At 37.3% G+C, this 23975-nt stretch overlaps 1 protein-coding gene across 4 annotated transcripts in view; it reads left to right on the top strand.

The window, feature by feature from the left end:
* The window catches only part of KLHDC1 (kelch domain containing 1), a 51026-nt gene that overhangs the window by 11366 nt on the left and 15685 nt on the right, over positions 1-23975 (top strand). For all 4 annotated transcript variants that reach the window (XR_014293865.1, XR_014293866.1, XR_014293867.1 and 1 more), the window contains exons 5-10: positions 10726-10804; positions 12478-12561; positions 16155-16238; positions 16715-16773; positions 19905-20017; positions 21530-21602. Coding sequence is in view for 1 of the 4 variants with exons in the window: in XM_082618627.1 (XP_082474753.1) it covers positions 10726-10804; positions 12478-12561; positions 16155-16238; positions 16715-16773; positions 19905-20017; positions 21530-21602 (492 nt within the window). In the remaining 3 variants the exon portion in view is untranslated. The remainder of the gene's footprint in view (positions 1-10725; positions 10805-12477; positions 12562-16154; positions 16239-16714; positions 16774-19904; positions 20018-21529; positions 21603-23975) is intronic.

A 23975-nucleotide genomic window follows, 5' to 3' on the forward strand; every position in this document is an offset into this window, starting at 1 on the left:
TTTTTTGTTTGTTTGTTTGTTTGTTTTTTGCGGTACATGGGCCTCTCACTGTTGTGACCTCTCCCGTTGTGGAGCACAGGCTCCGGATGCGCAGGCTCAGCAGCCATGGCTCACGGGCCCAGCCGCTCCGCAGCACGTGGGATCCTCCCGGACCAGGGCACGACCCCGTGTCCCCTGCATCAGCAGGCAGACTTTCAACCACTGCGCCACCAGGGAAGCCCAATCTGGGGATCTTTTAAAAGCTCTGAAGCCCAGGTGATACCGCAGAACTAATCAAATTACAGGCACTGGGGGTATGATTTTTTTAAGCTCCTCAGGTGATTCCAAGTGCAGGCAAGTTTGGGAACAACTGCGATCCCTGTGACTTTATGCAGATAGAAGCAAATACATAGGTACGTGCTCTTCTCTTCCTCCTCCTTAAACAAATATCGGTGTACTCTGTACACTATTCTGCACCCTGCTGCTTCCTTTGTTTTTTTGAGGGGGCCATGCCACATGGCATATGGGAATTGTAGTTCCCCGACCAGGGATCGAACCCGTACGCCCTGCATTGGAAGTGCAGTGTCTTAACCACTGGACTTCTTTTAGTCAACAGTATACCATGGGGAACTTTCATCTTTCTGTATCTCTAGTTAGAAATCTTGATTTTGTTTTTGTTTTTACAGCTGCATCGTAGTCTCCTGTGTGGATATACCAAGTTTATTTAACCTTTCCCATATAGATGGCGCAACACTTAGATTAAATGAATATCTTTGTGTATATATACATATGTTTGCAGATCTATTTGTTGGATAAAATTCCAGAATTTGATTTCTGGTCAAAGGGTAATACATTTATAATTGTGATAAATGTTTGTTTTGCTAGGGTTGCTGTAACAGAGTTCTATAAACTGAATAATTTAAACAACAGAAATGTATCGTCTCATAGTTCTGGAGGCTAGAAGTCTGAGATCAAGGTGTCAGCAGGGTTGGTTCGTTCTCTGGGTTTTGAGAAAGAATCTGTTTTATTCCTGTCCGCAGCTTCTGGTCATTTGTTGGCAACCTTTGGTGTGTTGAAGCAGCACTCTGATCTCTGCCTTCATAGTCACATAGCATTCTCTCTGTGTGCTTGTCTGTCTCCAAATTTTCCCTTTTTGTAAGAATACCAGTCATATTGGATTAGGACCTACCCTTATGACTTCATTTTAACTTGATTGCCTCTATAAGGACCCTGTCTCTAAATAAGGTCACATTCTTTTTTTATTATTCTTATGTTTTTATTTCTAGAAAATATAATTGTTTTACCTTCTTAATTGCAATAATTCCTACTCTGCTTTATTCAATATTCAGTTTATTTTATTTTGTTTTGTTTTTATTTTTATTTTATTTTTTTTGCGGTATGCGGGCCTCTCACTGTTGTGGCCTCTCCCGTTGCGGAGCACAGGCTTCGGACGCGCAGGCTCAGCGGCCATGGCTCATGGGCCCAGCCGCTCCGCGGCATGTGGGATCTTCCCGGACTGGGGCACGAACCCGTGTCCCCTGCATCGGCAGGTGGACTCTCAACCACTGAGCCACCAGGGAAGCCCAATATTCAGTTTATTTTAAAAAATCTCTTTTTAAACTGCAGGGGGCACTTATAATAATTAAGATGGAGGGTGTTAAGTTTTAAAAAACAATCAGTTTAAATAATACACATTTATATTTTGAATACAAAAGGCAGACATTAAAATTTGACAAAATATTTTATAATTCTCAAAAAGCATATCAGAATTCCAGAGGGTAAGGAATAAGATTATCTTGGTCATGAAAAGGTACATGGATCAAAATACTCTCTAGAATATGAGAATTTGGAAAGGAAAATCTTAAACCTTTGAATTGTGGATTAATCAGATTTAAAGAGAAACCAACCCTGATTATGCTGTTGTTGCTTTCTCTGACCCTACAAATTGATAACCATTAGTACTCTGCTTTGAGTAGCCAATAATGTCACATTCTAAATACAGGGGATTAGGACTTCTATATATGAATTTTGTGGGGGACAATTCAATCCATAACATTGGATTTTGCCAACTTTTCCTCCAATAAAGTTGTGCTGTTTTGTGTTGTCAGTAATGGAGTGCCTCTTTGTTCACTGCCTTGCCAAGAATTTGCAGGCAAACTTAGATGTTTTTGGCCAAATTGATAGGTGAGATGTGATGCCTCAGTCTTATTTTAATTTTCATATATTTAAAGCAATTTTTATTTCTTTTTCTCTGAACTGAAAAATAAATCCTTTGCTAATTATTTTTTATTTGATTGTTGGAATTTATAATCTTGATTTCTAGGAGTTATTTATGTATAAAGAGATTAGGGTTTGACTGTGACATACGAAAATATTTTTTCCAGGTTGTCATTTGTCTTTTGACTTTGCATAAAGTGTGTTTTGCATGTATTAAACAGCTTCTTAAAGCTGTTATTTAGGTAAATTTATCAATAATTTCTTTTCTGGCTTCTTGACTTTGAGTCAATTGCAAAAGTTTTTTCCACTCCAAGATTATAAACTAATTATCACATATTTTCCTCTAGTACTTTTGTTATTTTTAAAAACCTGGGAGGGATTCCCTGGAGGTCCAGTGGTTAGGACTCCACACTTTCACTGCTGAGGGCATGGGTTTGATCCCTGGTCAAGGAACTAAGATCCTGCAAGCCGTATGGCACAGCCAAAAAAAAAAGAACCAGTAAAAACCTGTGAATGGTATGAGATATGAATCCAAGTTTATCTTTTATTATTTAGTTTTTTAATTTTTTTTTTTTTTTTTTTGCATACACGAGCCTCTCACTGTTGTGGCCTCTTGCGGAGCACAGGCTCTGGATGCGCAGGCTCAGTGGCCATGGCTCACAGGCTCAGCCACTCCAAGGCATGTGGGAACTTCCCAGACCGGGGCACGAACCCATGTCCCCTGCATTGGCAGGCGGACTCTCAACCGCTGCGTCACCAGGGAAGCCCTAGTTTTTAAATTTTATAACTGGTGGTTTGTACCTCTTCATCCCTTCACTATTTCACCCATCCCCCACCCTTCCCCTCTAGCAACCACTAGTTCGATCTCTGTATCTGTTTTTTCATATTTATTCTTTGTTTTGATTTTTACATTCTACACATAAGTGTAAACATGCAGTATTTGTTTTTCTCTGATTTATTTCACTTAGCATAATATCCTCTGAGCCCATCCATGTTGTCACAAATGGCAAAATTTCATTCTTTTTTATGGCTGAGTAATATTTCATTGTGTATGTGTGTGTGTGTGTGTGTGTGTGTGTATGTATATACATACACACCACATCTTCTTTATCCATTCATCTGTTGATGGACACAGGTTGCTTCCATATCTTGGCTATTGTAAATAATGCTGCAATAGGGCTTCCCTGGTGGCGCAGTGGTTGAGAGTCCGCCTGCCAATGCAGAGAGCGCGGGTTCGTGCCCCGGTCTGGGAAGATCCCACATGCCGCGGAGCGACTGGGTCCGTGAGCCATGGCCGCTGAGCCTGTGCGTCCCGAGCCTGTGCTCCGCAACGGGAGAGGCCACAACAGTGAGAGGCCCACGTACCACAAAAAAAAAAAAACAAAAAAAAAAACAAAAAACAAACAAAAAAAATAATAATGCTGCAATGAACATTGGGGTGTATATATCTTTTTGGGGTTTTTTTGTTGTTTTTTTTTTTTTGCGGTACGCGGGACTCTCACCGTTGTGGCCTCTCCCGTTGTGGAACACAGGCTCCGGATGCGCAGGCTCAGCGGCCATGGCTCACGGGCCCAGCCACTCCATGGCATGTGGGATCTCCCCGGACCGGGGCACAAACCCGCGTCCCCTGCATCGGCAGGCGGACTCTCAACCACTGCCCCACCAGGGAAGCCTATATATCTTTTTGAATAAATGTTTTCATTTTATTTGGTTAAATAGGAGTGGCATTGCTGGATGGTATGGTAGATCTATTTTTAATTTTTTGAGGAACCTCCATACTGTTTTCTATAGTGGTTGTATCAATTTACATTCCCACCAACAATGCATGAAGGTTTCCTTTTCTCTACATCTGTGCCAACACTTGTTATTTCTTGTCCTTTTTTTTTTTTTTTTTTTTTTTTTTTGCGGTACGTGGGCCTCTCACTGTTGTGGCCTCTCCTGTTGTGGAGCACAGGCTCTGGACGTGCAGGCTCAGCGGCCATGGCTCACGGTCCTAGCCGCTCCGCGGCATGTGGGATCTTCCCAGACCAGGGCACGAACCCGTGTCCCCTGCATCGGCAGGTGGACTCTCAACCACTGCGCCACCAGGGAAGCCCATCTTGTCCTTTTGATAATAGCCATTCTGACAGGTATAAGGTGACATCTCATTGTGGTTTGGGTTTGCATTTCCCTGACGATTAGTGATACTGAGCATCTTTTCATGTGCCTGTTGGACATCTGTATGTGTTCTTTGGAAAAATGTCTATTCAGGTCTTTTCCCCATTTTTTAACTGGGTTTTTTTTTTAAACTGATACTGAGTTAAAATATTATGAGTTGATACTGAGTTAAAAAATATTGCTAAGGGCTTCCCTGGTGGCGCAGTGGTTGGGAGTCCGCCTGCCGATGCAGGGGACGCGGGTTCGTGCCCCGATCCCGGAGGATCCCACATGCCGCGGAGCGGCTGGGCCCGCGAGCCATGGCCGCGGAGCCTGTGTGTCCGGAGCCTGTGCTCCGCAGCGGGAGAGGCCGCAGCAGTGAGAGGCCCGCGTACAGCAAAAAAAAAAAAAAAAAAAAAAATATTGCTAAGGCTGATTTCAAAGAGTGTACTGCCTAAGTTTTCTTCTAGAGTTTTTATAGTATCAAGTCTTATGCTTAAGTCTTTAATGCATTTTGAGTTTATTTTTGTATATAGTGTGAGAAAATGGTCTAGTTTCATTCTTTTATAAGTAGCTGTAAGTTTTCCCAACACCACTTATTGAAGAGACTGTCTTTTCTCCATTGTATATTCTTATGTTGTAGATCAACTGAGCATACGTGCATGGGTATACTTCTGGGCTCTGTATTCTGTTTCATTGATCTATGTGTCTATTTATGTACCAGAACCTTACTGTTTTTATTACTGTAGCTTTGTAGTATAGTTTGAAACCAGGGACCATGATACATTTAGCTTTGTTCTTCTTTCTCAAGATTATTTTGACTATTTGGAGTCTTTTGTGGTTCAGGATTATTTGTTCTAGCTCTGTGAAAAAAATGCCATCAGTATTTTGATAAGGATTGCATTGAATCTGTAGATTGCTTTGGGTAGTATGGACATTTTAACAATATTAATTCTTCCAATCCATGAACATGAAATATCTTTCCACTTATTCATGTCACCTTCAATTTCTTTCATCAGTGCCTTATAGTTTTCAGAGTACAGGTCTTTCACCTTTTTGGTTAAATTTATTCCTAGGTATTTTATTCGTCTTGATGCAATTGTAAATGGAATTATTTTCTTGATTTCTGTCTCTGATAGTTCATTATTAGTGTATAGAAATGCAATAGATTTATGTCTATTAATTTTGTGTCCTGTAACTTTATTGAATTCATTTATCTATAGTTTTTTGGTGGACTCTTTAGAGTATTCTATATATAGAATCATGTCATCTGCAAATAGTGACAGTTTTATTCCTTCCCTTCCAATTTGGATGCTTTTTATTTCTTTTTCTTCTCTGATTGCTGTGGCTAGGATTTCCAATATTATATTAAGTAAAAAAGGGGGCATCCTTGTATTGTTCCTGATCTTAGAGGAAATGCTTTCAGCTTTTCACCATTGACTATGATGTTAGCTGTGGGTTTGTCAAAAATGGCCTTTATTGTGTTGATGTATGTTCCTTCTCTACCCACTTTGTTGAGAGTTTTTGTCATGAATCGATGTTGGATTTTGTCAAATGCTTTTTCTGTAGCTATTGAGTTGATTGCGTGATTTTTATCCTTCATTTTGTTAATGTGGTGTGTCATGTTGATTGATTTATGGATACTGAACCATCCTTGCATTCCATCCTTGCATTCCTGGGATAAATCCCACTTGATCATTGTGTATGATCCTTTTAACATATTGTTGAATTCAGTTTGCTAGTGTTTTGTTGAAGATTTGTGTATCTATGTTCGCCAGGGATATTAGCCTGTATGTTTCTTTTTTTGTAGTGTCTTTTTATGATTTTGGTATCAAGGTAATGCTGGCCTTGTAGAATGGGTTTGGAAGTTTTCTCTCCTCTTCAGTTTTTTTGGAATAGTTTGAGAAGGATAGTGTTAAATCTTCTTTGAAGGTATGATAGAATTCATTTGTGAAGCCATCTGGTCCTGGACTTTTGTTTTTTGGGAGATTTATTTATTTATTTATTTATTTATTTATGGCTGTGTTGGGTCTTCGTTTCTATGCGAGGGCTTTCTCTAGTTGCAGCGAGCGGGGGCCACTCTTCATTGTGGTGCGCGAGCCTCTCACTGTTGTGGCCTCTCTTGTGGAGCACAAACTCCAGACGCGCAGGCTCAGTAGTTGTGGCGCACGGGCTTAGTTGCTCTCTGGCATGTGGGATCTTCCTGGACCAGGGCTCGAACCCGTGTCCCCGCATTGGCAGGCAGATTCTTAAACACTGTGCCACCAGGGAAGCCCTGGGAGTTTTTTTGATTACTGATCAATTTTATTGCTAGTAGTCAGTCTGTTCAGATTTTCTATTTCTTGCTCATTCAGTCTTGGGATTTTGTATGTTTCTAGGAGTTTATCCAGTTCTAGGTTGTTCATTTTTTTGGCTTATAATTGTTCATAGTAATCTCTTATGATTTGTATTTCTGTGGTATTGGTTGTAACTTCTCTTTTATTTCTGATTTTATTTATTTGGGTCTTCTCTCTTTCTTTATTGATTAGTCTGACTAAAAATTTTTCAATTTTGTGTATCTTTACAAAGAACCAGCTCTTATGTTCATTGATCTTTTCTATTAGTTTTTTAAATCTCTATTTTATTTATTTCTTCTCTGATCTTTGTTATTTCTTTCCTTCTGCTGACTTTGGGCCTTGTTTGTTCTTCTTTTTCTAATTCTTTTAGGTGGGTCATATGGTAATTCTATGGTCAACATTTTTTTTTTAATTTAATTTAATTTTTTATTTATTTATTTATTTTTGGCTGTGTTGGGTCTTTGTTGCTGCGTGTGGGCTTTCTCTAGTTGTGGCGAGCGGGGGCTACTCTTCGTTGTGGTGCGCAGGGTTCTCGTTGTGGTGGCTTCTCGTTGTGGAGCACAGGCTCTAGGTGCTTGGGCTTCAGTAGTTGTGGCTCATGAGCTCTAAAGCACAGGCTCAGTAGTTGTGGCGCACGGGCTTAGTTACTCTGCGGCATGTGGGATCTTCCTGGACCAGGGCTCGAACCCGTGTCCCCTGCGTTGGCAGGTGGATTCTTAACCACTGTGCCACCAGGGAAGCCCCTATGTTCAACATTTTGAGGAGAACCAAACTGTTTTCCACAGTAACAATGGCATGTTATATTTCTACTTTAAAGGTTCCAATTTTCTACATTCTCACCAACTCTTGCTATTTTCTTTTGTTTTTTGTTTGTTTATTTGTTTGTTTGTTTTAAAATTGCCATTGTAATGGGTGTGAAGTGGTATCCATTGTGTTTTTGATTTGTATTTCCCCAGTGACTAATGATGTTGACCATCTTTTCCTGCGCTTATTAGCCATTTGTATATCTTCTTTGGAGAAATGTCTATTCTAGTCCTTTGCCCATTTTTTAAAAATTGGATTGTTTTATCTTTTTGTTATTAAGTTGTAGGAATTCTTTACATATTCTGGATAGTAAACCCTTATCAGATATATGTAGTTTTCTTGTTGTGTTTTTGTCTGGCTTCAGTTTCAGGATAATGCTGGTCTCATTGAATGAGTTAGGAAGTGTTCCCTCCTTCTCAGTATTTTTAAATGTTTGAGAAGGGTTGGTATTAATTCTTCTTGAAATATTTGATAGAATTCACCACTGAAGCCATCTGGTCCTGGGGTTTTCTTTGTTGGGAGGTTTTTGGATTACTGATTCAGTCTCTTTACTTATTATATGTTTATTCAGATTTTTTTATTTCTTCATGAGCCCCTTTTGGAAGTGTGTGTCTTTCCAGGAATTTTTCTATTTCATCTAGTTTATACAGTCTGTTGGTGTGCAGTTTTGTGGTATTCTCTTATGATACTTTTTATTTATTTCTGTCTTATTTTTGGCTGTGTTGGGTCTTCGTTGCTGTGTGAAGGCTTTCTCTAGTTGAAACTAGTCTCTAGTTTCAGTGTCCCCTCTGTCACTCCTAATTTTAGTAATTTGAGTTTTCTCCACTGTTTTTTTAGTCAACCTAGCTAAAGATTTGTAAATTTTGTTGATATTTTCAAAGACCCAACTTTTGGTTTTGTTGTTTCTCTCTATTGTTTTTCTATTCACCATTTTGCTTATTTCCCCTTTAAATTTTATTATTTCCTTCTGTTATCTATGGGTTTAGTTTGCTTCTCTTTCTAGTTCCTTGATGTGTACAGTTATATTATTGATATGAGATCTTTCTTTTTAAATTTGTGGGCATTTATAGCTATAAGATTCCCTCTGAGCACCACCTTCACAGTATTCCATAAGTTTTGTTTTATTCTGTTTGCATTTTCAGTCATTTCAAGGTAATTTCTAATTTCCCTTGTGATTTTTTTCACTCATTGGGTTGACAGATTTTTTTCTTTCTTTCAGCACTTTAATGACTTTATTACATTGCCTTTTGGCCTCCATTTTTCTGGTGAGAAATTCACTCATTTGTATTTATCCAGCTTGGAGTGTGCTGAGCTTCTGGGGTTGGTGGATGTATATCTTTCATCAGTTTTAGGAAGTTCTTTTTAATTAACAAATATTTCTTCTACCCATTTATTTGTCTCTTTTCCTTCTGGGACTCCTATTACATGCACATTAGATCATATGAATTGTTATACAGAGCTTGGGCTCTCTTCCCCGCCCCCCACTCTTTCATTCTCTTTGTTTTAATTTGGATACTTTTTTTTACCAATTGACTTATCTTCAAGTTCACTGATCTTTTCCATTGCTATGTCCAGTTTCCTGTTATGACTATCTAATGAATTTCTTTATCTCTGACATCTTATTTTCCAATTTTTTGCATTTTCATTTCATTCTTTTTCATGGTTCCATGTCTCTGCCAAAATTACCTAGTTCTTCCTGCACATTGTCCACCTTTTACAAACTGGTCTGTTACTATTTCTACCATAGTTATTTTAAAGGCCATGTCTAATAATTCTAATATCTGGGCCACCTTGGAGTCAGCTTATATTGACTCTTTCCTCTCTTGATCATGGGTCACTTTTTTTTCCTTTTTTTTTTAATAGATTTATTTATTTGTTTGTTTGTTTGTTTGTTTGTGGCTGCGTTGGGTCTCCCCTGCTGCCCGCGGGCTTTCTCTAGTTGCAGTGAGCGGGGGCTGCTCTTCGTTGCGGTGCGCAGGCCTCTCATTGCAGTGGCCTCTCTTGTTGTGGAGCACGGGCTCCAGGCGCGCGGACTTCAATAGTTGTGGCGCATGGGCTCAGTAGGTGTGGCTCATGGGCTCCAGAGCACAGGCTAAGCAGTTGTGGCACATGGGCTTAGTTGCTCTGCGGCATGTGGGATCCTCGCAGACCAGGGCTCGAACCCGCGTCCCCTGCATTGGCAGGCAGATTCCCAACCACTGCGCCACCAGGGAAGCCCTTTTTCCTTTTCTTATACCTTGTAATTTCTTCATCATTTGACAGACATTCTGTACAAAAGAACAATAAAGTTGGGAATAAACAATATTTCTTTCCAGAAAAGGACATGCCCTTTTTTCCTTTTTCAGGTTGCTAGAGTGGGATTTAAGTCAGTCTAATCTATAGTTGATCTGTGTTTGGGCTTTGTTGAAGCTTTAGTTTGATTCAGTTTAACCACTGGCTTCAAAAGTTCTGATGCAGGACCAAGACGTACCTTTGCTACAGCCCCATGTTTGAGCACTAGAGATTGTCTAGAGATTTTGAACAGTGCTTCACAGCTGAGTACCTATTTCTCAGAACTGTGGGAGATCTCTCCTTGTTTCATAGCCTACTTGTGTTGCTAGGGAGTTTTCTTTGCTCTCCAATCCCACTTTATACTTTCTGTACCTTGAGAGATCTCTTTCAGCATTGCCCCTCCCACCCTGGTCTTTTGAGGGCAGCCACCCTGTATGCTATAATGGCTTAGCATGCCTTTGAGGTGTTTCTGTCAGATCTCCTGCCCAGATCCCAAACTTTAGAGTTGATAGCTCAGATTGCCTCAAGGAGAGTTGCTCAGCTCTTCTCTGCTTCCAGCTGTTGGTGACTGACCCTAAGCCCTCCCTGAAGACTACGTAAAAAAGTTGTTGAGTAGGTTCAGGCTCCCTCTCTGGCTGAGTTTCTTAAGATTCTAATTTGCTATGCCAGCCTACATGTGACTGTTAAAATTTTGGGTGGCTTCTTTTACAAACCCAATCTGCTCTGGATTCTTTCTCCTCCTGCTGTTACATCAGGGATGAAAGCAGCCATGGGCCTCTTCTCTCCTACTGCGAGCTCATCACTTTCTGGAATTAGTTCATTTAGGTCTCTTTGTTCCCATAGCTCTTTGATTTTTTTTTTAAACTATGGTTTTGTAGTTTATATGGCTTGTTTAGGTTGTGAGGGAAATGATGTCTTCCAACTTTCTGTGAACAGACTGAAAGTAGAACTCCTAAAGTGTGTCCTTTGTTTTGTTTTTCAGATTAATATATTTTGGTGGCTATGGGTGTAGGAGACACAATGAACTCCAAGATTGTTTTGATGTTCATGATGCGTCTTGGGTAAGAGAGAAATTCCTGTTTACGTTTTCCTATAAGTTAGTGTCACGTTACAGTCTTCAGAAATAATGAACCCAGCTTTTCTCATTTTAATTTGCTGTAATTGATATTATGAAAAAAATTGTATTTTCTCTCTTTTGAATTTGGGTTGAGTTGCAGAAGGTTCTCTCACCTAATTATATCAGCCTTCATGGCTACTGGCAGAGTAATGTCTTTTCTGATGCCATTAATCACTTATAGTTGCTTCTGTTAGAAAACTAGTGGCTTTAGCACAACTTGGAAAAACTTTGTTCATAGGTAACCGCAGTGGCTATTGCTGACATACACCTCCTTTTAGGTACGTCCACCAGAACTATTCATAGCTCAGTCTGGCTTCTGTATGAGAGTGAGTAAGTTGGTAGTCATATTACTTTTTCTGTTTGTTCTTACTGGTTAGAGAATAAACTATTATTAATGAAAGAACTCATGACTTATAAAAATGAAATCTTTTAAAAGATAACTTCAAAAACCATTGATATCACCACCAAGATACACAGTAACTCTTCAGTTTTACCTTCTACTAGCATGTATTATTATTGTACATTATTAATGTAAAGGTATATGTACATTTCACGTATATCTCTTTGTATATGGGTATCTAAAAATTCTCCATAGTTTTTATTTAGACTATGTGTGAAGTTAATGCATGCTAATTAATAAAACTGAATGGTTTTTAAGTGTTAAAAATGGTTTACATGTTTTTTGAGTTTTTAAAATGAAATATCTTTAAAGTTTGGCTACTTACAGTATTACTGATAATTTTTAGTAATATAACTTCCCATTAATTATGTCTACTCATCAGTGAAATCTCTCATTTTTTTCTCCTCTAGTACAGTTAGGCTAATGATCATGTCCTAAAGTTTATGGTGTACAGGTAGATTTTTTCATTTAGATTCTAAACTAAGTAAATTATTTCGTTTATTTGACTTGTTTGACAAGTCCTGACAAAAATGAATGATATATTCCTGACATATAACATAAAACTGGTACAGAGGTAAGCTAGAATAGTGGTAGAGGATTTCAGCAATGCAGAAGATGCTAAATACAGTCTAACTGCTAAATCTTTGCCTTGCCGATAGTTTCGTCTTCCTAGAAGACAAGAGAGTAAGCATAAGTTTGATGCATAAGAACAAGGTGCTTGGTTAAGTAGAATTGATTGGAACTTTTTGGAAAAAGGAACCATTGTTCCCTAAAGTTTCTAACAGCAATGATTAGGAATTCTGAACCTGTACTTTAGGAAAAGAGATTTCCAAATGTAAATATCATTCTGTTCTCTGCAATTTTAAAAGAGATATTCCTTTGAGAGAAGTGGAAGATTGTCAACAAGCAAAGTTATGAATCATGCAGCAATACTACGAGAAGGAAAGTTGCCAGGTGATGCTGCTGTGGCCTAGGGACCACACTTTGTGAGCCACTGGTATATGCATTAGCTTTACGACTGTGGTTACATTGGTGTATGCATTAGCTTTATGACTGTAGTTACCCTGGTGTATGTATTAGCTTTATGACTATGGTCACACTTAACTCTATTTCTGTAAAAGTGCCTATTATTTCACCAGTAAATATTCAGTGAAACTATAATACTAATCTAAAAATTATAAAATCTTTTAAAAATATTTTTAAAATTTCTTTTTTAGGAAGAGCAGATATTCTGGGGATGGCATAACGATGTTCACATATTTGACACAAAGACACAGAGTTGGCTTCAACCAGAAATTAAAGTAAGTATTGTAAAAAGTTACCTTTATGTTTGTATACTCATTAATACTTTTAAAATCTATTTCTTTTACTGAGTTATTGGATTTTAGTAATTGAGTTCGTTATCATATACAAAGGGGTTCTCTTATGAGAACTGTTATTAGTACTTCTTTTCATCACAAATTTTTCTCCAGGCTAACTAAGGTTTTCTAGAAAAATCTAAAGAGGTGCCATCATCATTCTTTACCCACAAGTGTAATGCCCTGATTTAATGAAGTCTCTTTTAAAATGTCCTTTCGTAACAAAGTCCATGATTTTAAAAAGCCCATGTTTCATAAACCCTTGAAATCTTAATACTCTTTCATCTGCTAGTGAGCAAACACAAATTCACATTAGTTTAAGCCATTAAAGAATTCTCACATAGCTGGGAAGTATATTTTGAAGTGGCTCACACAGTGGAAGAGCTACAGGGACCAGGACCTTAGGAACTGGAGCCAGTTATCCAACACCATCACAATATTTGCATCTCTCTGTCGGCTTCTCCCTGCTTCTCTGTGTGCTAGCTTCATTCTGTCTACTGCAGACTGTCCAGCTCATTTAGAAGGGATTATGGCCCTGGCTACACCAGCAGATCTTTCTATTGGTGCTGTATTCTGTCAATGTCTATATCTTTGTCCTAGAAAAGGACTCTGGCTCTACTTAGGCATGTTCCTACTCTATATCAGTCCCTGCTGCCAAGGGGATGATTGGCCAGGTCTGAGTCTCAGGTTTGTCCCTAGGGGAGCAAGGTATTGTGATTGGTCAGCTCACCAGAACTGTGCAGAATAGAATGCTGAACAGGCAAAACCAAATTTCTGTCCACTAACATGCATGTATGACTAAATTTCCTTGCAGTTCAGCCTCTGTAGATGGTAGTGAGGGAGGTTCTGTGCAAAATAGCAAGTGTTACAAGGCTTGACCCTTCTCAGCATCCTCTTTTTCCAAGCAGTGCCTTTCAGGTTTTCAGTGCTCTTCTGTTCTCTTCTAATTTTGGAACTGATCAACTATCAGTCGATCATATTTGTTGATTGAATTTTCCTGCAGTCGGCATTTTAATGTTAAGATTTGTGTATTAATGAAATAAAAACATCTTATCTCTGTTAAAATAATTTCGTATCAGCAAGCAGGTGGAGAGAAATATTATTGAGACTGGATCTACTGAAACTCATCCTGGATCTCTTTCAGGCCTCTTAACGCTCTGCTCCCTTAGAGAATAAGCAAGAGTCTGGAGTTACTGCAGGCATATTTTTAGAATGTGCTCCTTGGGATAAGTGAACTGAGGTAGCTTATAATTAGTTCTTTGGACTTCAGGTCTTTCTGTTGTGACTCCTTCTCTCTCTCCTTACCTTAATCCGTACCCCTTCCCCCCTTCTGCACCAACAGCCTAACAGGCACTGACACTCTTTCAGTTAGTGTTTAACAGTATTTTCACTGTGATTTCTCTGATTATTTCTTCAAATAAGTTCTTACATTGTTTATATTATATCTGAAGGTTTTTCTGATGTGGTTGCAGCTAGAATTTGTTCCCTTTATTTTTTAGAGACATTCCTAAATTAATTAATTGTTCCTAAATATCTGCAGCAAAAGGAAAGGTAACATGGTAGAGTGTAAGAGTTATTGCTGTTGAAGTTGAAGAAACTGGTTGAAAAGAACTGTGTACTTTTAGATAAGCCGTATATTGTCATCTGTTAAATGGAAAGTTGAAAGTGTTTTCCTACATGGGACTTTTAACCCTATGAGAACAGTAGAATATAATAGTGGTCTTTGGGTTATTTTCAGTATTTCAAACGACCTAATAAGCATTGTGCATTATTTACGCAGCTAGCCACACAGGCTAATGCAAATGCCATTACTTTGTTTTTGTTTGGACTGGTATGAACTCAGTTTATTCAGAAGCTTTGGTTGGATATTAAATGTATTTCATAAATAAAAAAGGAGAAAGTCAATATTTATTTCATAATGAATGTGTATATAGTAGAAGAATTTTTCCAGAATTTCAGATCAGGGATGGGACAATAAAACTTTTGTTTTGTTGGAAGTGTTGGGAACTGCAACACAAATGGTTCTGTCTCATTTATTTAAGTGTTATATAGGTAATATCTGAATTATTTCTTACCCTGTTGACCTCATAATTATTCAAGTAAAAAAGTCTAGGAGGTTATGATATTGGATGTAGTGCTTAAATTTCCTATGCCCACATTCGGTAGCCAATGAGCTGAAAATGTTGGGTTCTTTCAGAACTTGGAATTAAATACATACACAAAAGTACCCACCATGAACACATGGAAATTATGCAGAAAATTCTTCCTTCAAATCTTATTCATTAATCTACCCATTATACCCTCTCTTTTCCCACCAACCCCAAACTTCTCTGAAGAAAAGATCTGCTATATTTATTCAAAGTAAAGTATAAAGAAGTATTATCAGTTAATGTGAAGAGTTTTAGTGAGAGAGAAACACTGGCTTAAGCCAAGAGTGAAGTTCTTATTGTGGAATTTGAAGCATCAAGAGTTTTGGGGGGCAGCTTGATTTTTTTTCAAGTCTCTGAGATCATCACACAGTGTACTGCTCACTCATATTAACTCTGTGTGTGTGTGTGTGTGTGTATGACTGAGAGAGAGAGAGGGAGAGAGGAGAGAGAGGAAAAGGGAGGGAAAGAGGGGTGGGATGGGCAAGGGAGAGAAAGAAAATGTTTTTAAATATTTATATTTTAAGCTAAAATTTATGTGAAAAATTTTTTCTTTTTTTTAATACATTTATTTATTTATTTATTTTGGCTGCGTTGGGTCTTCATTGCTGTGTGCGGGTTTTCTCTAGATGGGGCGAGCGGGGGCTACTCTTCATTGCAGTGCACGGGCTCCTCACTGTGGTCTTCTAATTGCGGTGGCTTCTCTTGTTGTGGAGCACGGGCTCTAGGCGCCCGGGCTCAGTAGTTGTGGTGCATGGGCTCAGTTGCTCCACGGCATGTGGGATCTTCCCGGACCAGGGCTTGAACCCATGTCCCCTGCACTGGCAGGCGGATTCCCAACCACTGTGCCACCAGGGAAGTCCCTATGTGAAATCTTATTTTGCCAAATAGTGTCAGGCATTTAAGAAAAACACTTTAAAAAGTAAAGATCAGGGACTTCCCTGGTGGTCCAGTGGTTAAGAATCTGCCTTCCAATGAAGGGGACGTGGGTTCAATCCCTGGTTTGCTGTGGGGCAGCTAAGCCCTCACACCACATCTACTGAGCCCTCATGCCTCAACTAGAGAGCCCGCGCACCACAATGAAAGATCCTGCATGCTGCAACTAAGACCGAACACAGCCAAAAAAAATAATAATTAAAAAAAAATAATAAATCAGTCAATATTGTAAAAAAAAAGTAAAAATCAGGGTGAATAAATGTAATTCCTTAAGAGTAGTATTTGTCTATAATTATTACTATTGAGAACGAACTTTTGCATTAAGGTTTTGAATTAAGTTACATAGGTAATGGTAACTTAGCAGTCAAGTATTTCTCATACTGAGCATAGGAATGTGACTTCATTATAGATGTTTCAAGCCTTTGCTCTCCATTTTCTGATCTCTGCTTGCAGGGTGGTGTTCCACCGCAGCCACGAGCCGCGCATACGTGTGCAGTTCTCGGAAATAAGGGCTATATCTTTGGCGGACGTGTTTTGGTTAGTGTTTTTTATGAAAATGGTCTTTAATCTTTGATACTTCTTACAAAAATTGATCCTTTGATTTTGTGGAATAGCTGAACGTTTAAATAGTCTAGAGATTAAAATACCATTCAATAATAACTTTTTAAAATCTTCTATTCCCTAAACGGACCATACATGAGTAATCACAGATGATTATAAATCATATTTTAATGGGGGAGAATCCTTCACTTCAGTGATTTATCAGAAAAGTTTAATTTCTTATTATCTGAGTCTTGTTAGTTTAAACTCATTTTTTCCTTTCCCCCTTGACACATTAATTTGGTAGCTCTATGCTAATTTTATTAATGCTTAGCATTGTTTCCCAATATATAAACTTCTGATGTTAAGTAAAATAGAGTTAATCCATTTTTAATCTGAATTTATTTTAAAACCAAAATTTTAGCCCATGAAATATGTAAAACACTGACCAATTTCATACACTTTTATTTTAGCAAACTAGGATGAATGATTTGCACTATCTAAACTTAGATACCTGGACCTGGTCTGGAAGGTAAGTTCGAAATTTAAGTATGTTTTAATCTGTAGGCATTTTTGTGTGTGGGGTGTGTGTGTGTGTGTGTGTGTGTCTGCCTGCACAGACGTGTGCACGCATACATGGTATAACCCAAACTCGATTTTGTAAAACTGAACTGATATTTTCTTCCCCTTCATATTGTTTGCCTAAGCAAGGAATATATAGATTTCAATATAGAGTTCGTTCTTTAACTAGACTATATAAAACATGAGAACACTAGCAGTTGAAAATTGATTATGTAAAAGTACTGGTTTTATACTACATATTCTTGAGGACTGGTCAGTAGAACAAATGAAGTTTTAATGGGGTCATCAGAGGTCAACAGATAACCGAGTGAGTCAGATTTTATTGCTCATAATATATATTTAGCAATAGAATAAATATATTTAGCTATCAATTCAGCTGTTCATGTAATGAGTTGGAATCAGACCTATATATTATGCCAAAGTATAAATACTATTAAAAATAAAACCTCAAAAGTGCTAGAAGAAAATATCGCAGATTATCTTTAAAATTTTGGCATGGAAAAAGCTTTTATAAAGATGATATAAACCCAAAATTCATAAATTAAAAGACTGATTGATAAGACCATTTAAGAATTAAATATTTCTGTGTAGAAATATATACCACAAAAAGTTAAAAAGCAAATTGGAAAATGCAAACAAAAAACAAACTAGAAGTAATATTTACAGTATTTCTAACCAAAAGGGCTGAGATTCATAAGAACTCAGAAAATCAGTAAGAAATAGACAAATAAGCCAATAAAAGTGAACAAAGAACATGAATGAGCAACTCATAGAAGAATAAAAATATGCAGAAATTATTTTTAAAAGATGTCCAACTTCATAAATTATTAAAGAAATTGAAATAAAAATAATAGTTTTCACTTACCAGATAAAAATAATTACAAATAATCAGTTTGTGCTAGGTTGTAACACAATTAGTGGGAGTTTAAATTGGTATAATTTTCTGGAAGGTAGTCTGGTAATATGTTTAAAATATAAAATGGAATTTCTACTTTGATCCAGAATTCCTCCTAAGACAAAAATTGGACAAGTGTTTATATGTGTGTGCATTTATGTATGTGTGTGTGCACACACAACAAAGATGTTTATTGCAACATTATTTATAAAAGCAAAACCATGACATCAACCCTCATGTCCGTAAGTGGGGGTTGTTTAAATCATGATGCATTTGCCCAATGAGCTGTTGTACTTCCATTACCAAAGGACAATATGCTTCATGGAAATATTCTGAAACATATTAGTTGAATGAAAACAATTGAACAGAGTATATGATCCTATTTGTATATTTTTAATAAATGTCTTTATATGTGCATTAAAGTTAGGAAAGATATATACCAAATTATTAATGTTATTGCTGGAGGACAGGATTATAGGAGAACTGTCCCTTTTAAAAACTACTTTTGTGGTTGTTGAATGTTTTGTAACCCAAATGTTTTTTATAGTTAACAAAAACAGTAAAAATATTTCCACTTTGGAAAAAATAAATTACATCTTCTACCAATGGCCCATGTTATTCTGGAGCATTCTGGAATGTTGGAGAATGGTGTGATCTCACCTCCTAAATTAGTTGAAGTTTTGTGCTTATGGTTTTGGGTTTTTTTTTTTTTTTTTGCAGTACGTGGGCCTCTCACTGTTGTGGCCTCTCCCGTTGCGGAGCACAGGCTCCGGACGCACAGGCTCAGCGGCCATGGCTCACGGGCCCAGCCGCTCCACGGCATGTGGGATCTTCCTGGACCGGGGCATGAACCTGTGTCCCCTGCATCAGCAGGTGGACTCTCAACCACTGCGCCACCAGGGAAACCCTATGGTTTTGTTTTGTTTTGTTTGGCTGCACCACGCGACATGTGGGATCTTAGTTCCCTGAGCAGGGATCAAACCCGTGCCCACTACAGTGGAAGCACGGAGTCTTAACCACTAGATGGCCAGAGAAGTCCCTGTGCTTATGTTTTTATTTCTGTTTTTATTTTAAGAATATGACAGTATTTGTTTGAAATCTTTAGAGGTTTATCCTGGATCTGGAGTGGCTTGCATACTTTTATTTTGAAGTTAGAGTAGCATTTTCAGGAAATTCTACAATAAATAGACCAAAGTAAATAGCAACAGCAACAACAAAATCCCATAATATCCTTAAGGAAGTCAGCTGAAAATACAAAATTAAATGTGAAACAACAGTAAAAAATGACAGACATGAAAATATTTATGTTAAAAACCTGAGGAAGTTTTACTGATTAACTAACAGTGAAGCCAAATCCAGCCTCTGAGCACTGACACCAAATTAAATCTCAGAGACAGAGTTTTGGGTGAAGTAAAAAAGAATAGCTTTATTGCTTTGCTAGGCAAAGGGAGCCACAGCAAGCTAATGCCCTCAAAACTGTGTGTCCCAACCAGGGGGAGCCTGTGAGGAGTCTTATAGTCCAGGGGCGGGGTTGCTGATAAGGATCAGGGTACGTGCAGGGCCCACATTCCTTCAATCCAGAGGTCATCTGGTGTCAGGTGGTGATGGGCAAACTGTGACCTTCTCTGGAATGAAACATGCTTCATCATGTAGTTAACATCTTGCATTTGGTGGGGGTTTCAGTTCAGCAGAGGAGCTCAAAGGTATTATGTGTATCCCTTGAGGCAGAACCAGGACCCTGCCCAAAGGCTGCACTATTGTTTCTTGACTGCTCCTCCCTTGTGTCTGCATCCTCTCCCTTCCCTGATTAGCAGCTGTTTGAACCTACCCTTTGGAACTCAGGGAAGGTGACACAGAAAGGCTTTTGTGCCCAGGAGCCCCACTGGGTCCGGCTTGGTTTCAATAGGGATGATGCTTGGTATGCATTGTGAATAACTGGGAATTGACTTTTTAATTTTCAGTCTGTGTTCTAGCCAAGTGGGATAGACATTAAATGGAAAGAAATTGTGTAAATTCTTCAAGAATTTAAGAATGTTTTTAAAATATTCTTGTAGGTGGGATTAGTAGAATCAAAAATTTTTATACTAGGAAGGGCAGTTTTTTCTTTTGAGATCTGAGATGATCAAAAAACTTTTATTTTGACTAACACAGTACCTAGATTCTTTTATTTTTTTCCCTCACCACAGGATTCCAATTAATGGAGAAAACCCCAAACATCGGTCATGGCATACTTTAACACCAATAGCTGATGATACGCTTTTCCTATTTGGTGGACTAAGTGCAGACAATATTCCGTTAAGTAAGTTGATTAAAGTTTAACCTACAGTTAACATTTTATTATTTTTTTTACTTGATTGTATTTGATACTTAAGGTATTTTTACTTTTCTGATTTTCTGGTTTACCTTTATCCCCAACTATGTGGTTGCATCATGAATTAGAAGTAGAAGGCCTCTTTCCTTCTGTACCCTTGCCTGTCTAAGTTCTCCTGTTTCCTAGTGTAGGGAAAGGAAGAGTGGTTGAACCTAGAGGAATTAAAGACCCTTTCAACTATAGTATTTCTGATTTTGTGTCTTCCTGATTTTTGATCCAGATGCTTATACTATAGGCTAGACTGGGGATTAGAAGAGGAACCTTTCCCAGGAAGCTCTAGAAATACAAGGTGGGAAGGCCAGTTGCTTCTCTTTTTGTTCCAGAACTATAAAGGAAAGTGCTTAGCTAGAGTTTTTTAACTCCTGTTCCTGCTCATCCCAATGGCTGTGAGTTTTGTAATACAGTTTTTCTTTCACTAGTATAATTGTGGCACCAAGAAAGACAAGTGACCAAGAATATCCGCTTAGTTTGACAAGTGTCTTGTAATTTAACACAGAAGTTTTCTATGGCTAGAGACATTTTTCTTAAGAAACTTTATATACCATTAAAACCATTTATATAATTTTATATAGGATCTAAAAACAACTGTTTTTCAACAAAAATTTATTGAGCATCAACTGTGTATCTGGCAGTCTTCTGGCCAATAAATGCCAGATGTTGGTTGGAGGAACAGCAGTTCCTCTAGGGGATGTTAGTTACTGTAGATTATTATACTTCTCTAATTTGTGAGGTTTTTAATTAAAAAGGATTTGGAATCTAATTTAAAAACTAACATCTATACATCTTAAATATATACAGTATTGTATGTCAATTATATCTCAATAAAACTGGAAGAAAAAAACCTAAAATCTATCCATTTCACTAAGAGTTGTTTAATATCGTATCTTCATGAGCTCTACTGTTTCAAATTCCTATTTGCTTTTTTTCATCATTGAACTATGGAGAATTAAATGTCTTAACTCCTAGTCTAGTCAGTTTCCTCCCTCAAAGATTCAGCTGAAGAAATGGTCATATGGGTATCAGATGATACCGAGAAATTACTTTTAGTTTTGTTGACTGTGACGGTGGCATTGTGGTTAAGTGATAATAACGTGGTGGCTGTGTAAAAAATGTCCAGTTTTTTTTAGTGATGCTCACTGAAATATGTTTGGAGAAAATGATAAGAGCTAGGATTTGTTTTAGAAGAATTCAGCAACAAGAATAACAAAAAGAGATAAATGGAGCACATATGGTAAAATCTTAGTAGTTGTTGAATCTGGGTTATATGAAGGTTCATTGTCATGTTCACTTGACTTTCGTACATGTTTGAGAATTTTTATGATAAAATATGCACATGCACAAAAAATAGTCATATAAATGTAGCATGATAAATTTGGGGAAAAAATTAAAATTTTATCCCAAAGACCTAATCTTAATTTCTGAACTGTCATAATATTGCAGGTGATGGTTGGATTCATAATGTCTTAACAAATTGTTGGAAACAGCTTACACATTTACCTAAAACAAAACCCAGGTAAGTCTAGAAGTTGACAAATAAGTAAAATAGTTAAGAATTTTAAAGTATTAAAATGTAGCACTGAATTTATAGTGTTTGCCGTTAAAACCAGAAACCATCAGGAAGGATATCTTTCAAATAAGCGTGATGTTACCCAAATAATTTAACTATAATTCTAATTATATCTGATTGTAGAAAGGAACTATTCAGTTTATATCCATATTTGTATATTTGAAAATTTTATTCTTTTAGGTAAATGTATAATCTTGCCTGATAAATGTGAAAAGGCTAAGAAATTGAAAGTATGATATAATGTTAATATTTTTAATTAGACAAGAATGGGGTTGGCTTTAGTAGTAGTTATTTGGGTTTGGAAGAGATTTAGAGCAATTTAATGAGGAAATTGCTTTCATGTTGATCAAGTAGATGACAGATTATTATTTTTCTTTATTAACTGTACAATGTATTCATTAATGTAAATTTCTTAAAAAAGGAAACAGTTGTTTGTGGTATATTATAGAGTAAAAAACTGTAGAAAAATATACTATTATTAGACTGCAAAGAAAATCACATTCGTACTGTATTTTTTTCTTATTTGACTGAATAGTATGATATATATTCATAGGAGATTCAAATTCAGTACCTTATAATCATTATGGTTAGTAATTTTATTCTTTTTCATGCCATGTATTTCAGAATTTTTTTACTATAGATTATTTATATTAATGTGAAGTCAGTCAATGATTATTAATGCATGTTAATGATATGCATTTCAGACATTTAATAACAAGTAACTTACTTGAGAAAAAGGCCTGAAAATATTTATATGTAAATATATATATATATCATTGTGTATATCTATATTAATATGCACAATACATTTAGAGTTTATCATAACTACATGTGTATAATAACTACATTCTTATATTTTCATGTATAAAAATTCAGTGGAATGTATTATTTTAGCAATTCTGGATCTTTTGAAATATATTGTTTAAAGAGTTTTATGTTAAATTCAGGAGCCCAGTGTTCTAGTCCTTGCTCAGCTACCACTTGGCTTTTTGGCTTTGGGAAAGTCACTTAAAGAAACTGAGCATCAATTTCTTCATCTGTGAAATGAGGGAGTTGGACTAGATGAGCTCTTAGTTCTCTTTCAGTTGTTTGATTGTGTGAATGAATTAATTATAGACCAAAGTGGTAGTAAGAATATGTTTAATTTTCAATTGCTCCTATTTTATATTTCAATCCTTAATGAGTAATCAGAGCCATAGAACTATTATTAGTAATATATAGTTAGAACTGAACTATGTAAAGAGATTTCTTTGAATTCAGCTAATGTGTCATGTAAATCATATGCTTTATTAGAATGTTTAGGTAATAAGTTTAGAGCAGCTGTGAGAGGACATAAACTATCTGTCTGTAGAAAAAAACATCAGGTTGAAAGCTAGATGTCACCAAAATCAAGGCAGGAAAGGCTTTCCAGTGTTCCTCGATGATGAAGTCCAGGCCAGAGTTTCCCTAAGGCAGATAAGACAGAGGCAGATCTATCTTCAGGTATGAGGTGAGGAGGAGAACAGGTGGGATACAGTTTAGTGTAAGGAGAACATATATATGTGTATATATACTAATTATTTATGAAAGTAAGAATTTACTTAACATCTAAATGTATATTGTGAAAACTTTTCCAAGTTATAATTTGAAATGTAAGCTGCTCAATTCTCCTCTTGTAATTCTGTGGAAAGTTTCTTAACTTTGGTACTATTGACATTTTGGATCAAATTGTTCTTTGTTGTTAGGGGTATCCTGTGCATGTGTAGAAGCATCTCTGGCCTTTACCCAGTAGATGCCAGTAGTACTGTGCCCACTCCCCCCACCCTCCCCCAACACACACCTGGAATCGTGACAATCAGAAATATCTCCAGATATTGTCAAATGTCCCCCTGGGGGCAAAATCGTCCCTGGTTGAGAACCACCATCCTACAGTGTAACACTCTCTTCTCCAGGTGTCATCTTAGATAAAACTGTGCTTGGGTGAATAGCATCTATATAGCCATATCTGATCGCCTATATAGGTGGCTATCAGCAAGGTCCCTTTTTTGTGTGTCTGTAAAAGATGTCCCATAAGGTGTTGATATATAGAGCCTTAGGCATTGTTGGATCCATGAGTATTTCCAAGGTTACACATGGCTTTCTGTCCTGGAAATTAAGCTGTTCCTTCCTATGAGGGAATTTGTTATACCCTATCTCCTTCCCTCAGTCCCTCCTCCAATCCCCATCCCCAACCCCACAGCATAATCTGAGTGCTGCTGAAGATCTGTGTCAATTTATGTTGTAACATACAAGTTGGAGAATTGGGCAGAGTATTTCACAAACAAAATTTCTAATGACTCA

The sequence above is a fragment of the Mesoplodon mirus genome, assembly GCF_964341445.2.
Source record: "Mesoplodon mirus genome assembly, chromosome: 4".
NCBI lineage: Eukaryota > Metazoa > Chordata > Mammalia > Artiodactyla > Ziphiidae > Mesoplodon > Mesoplodon mirus.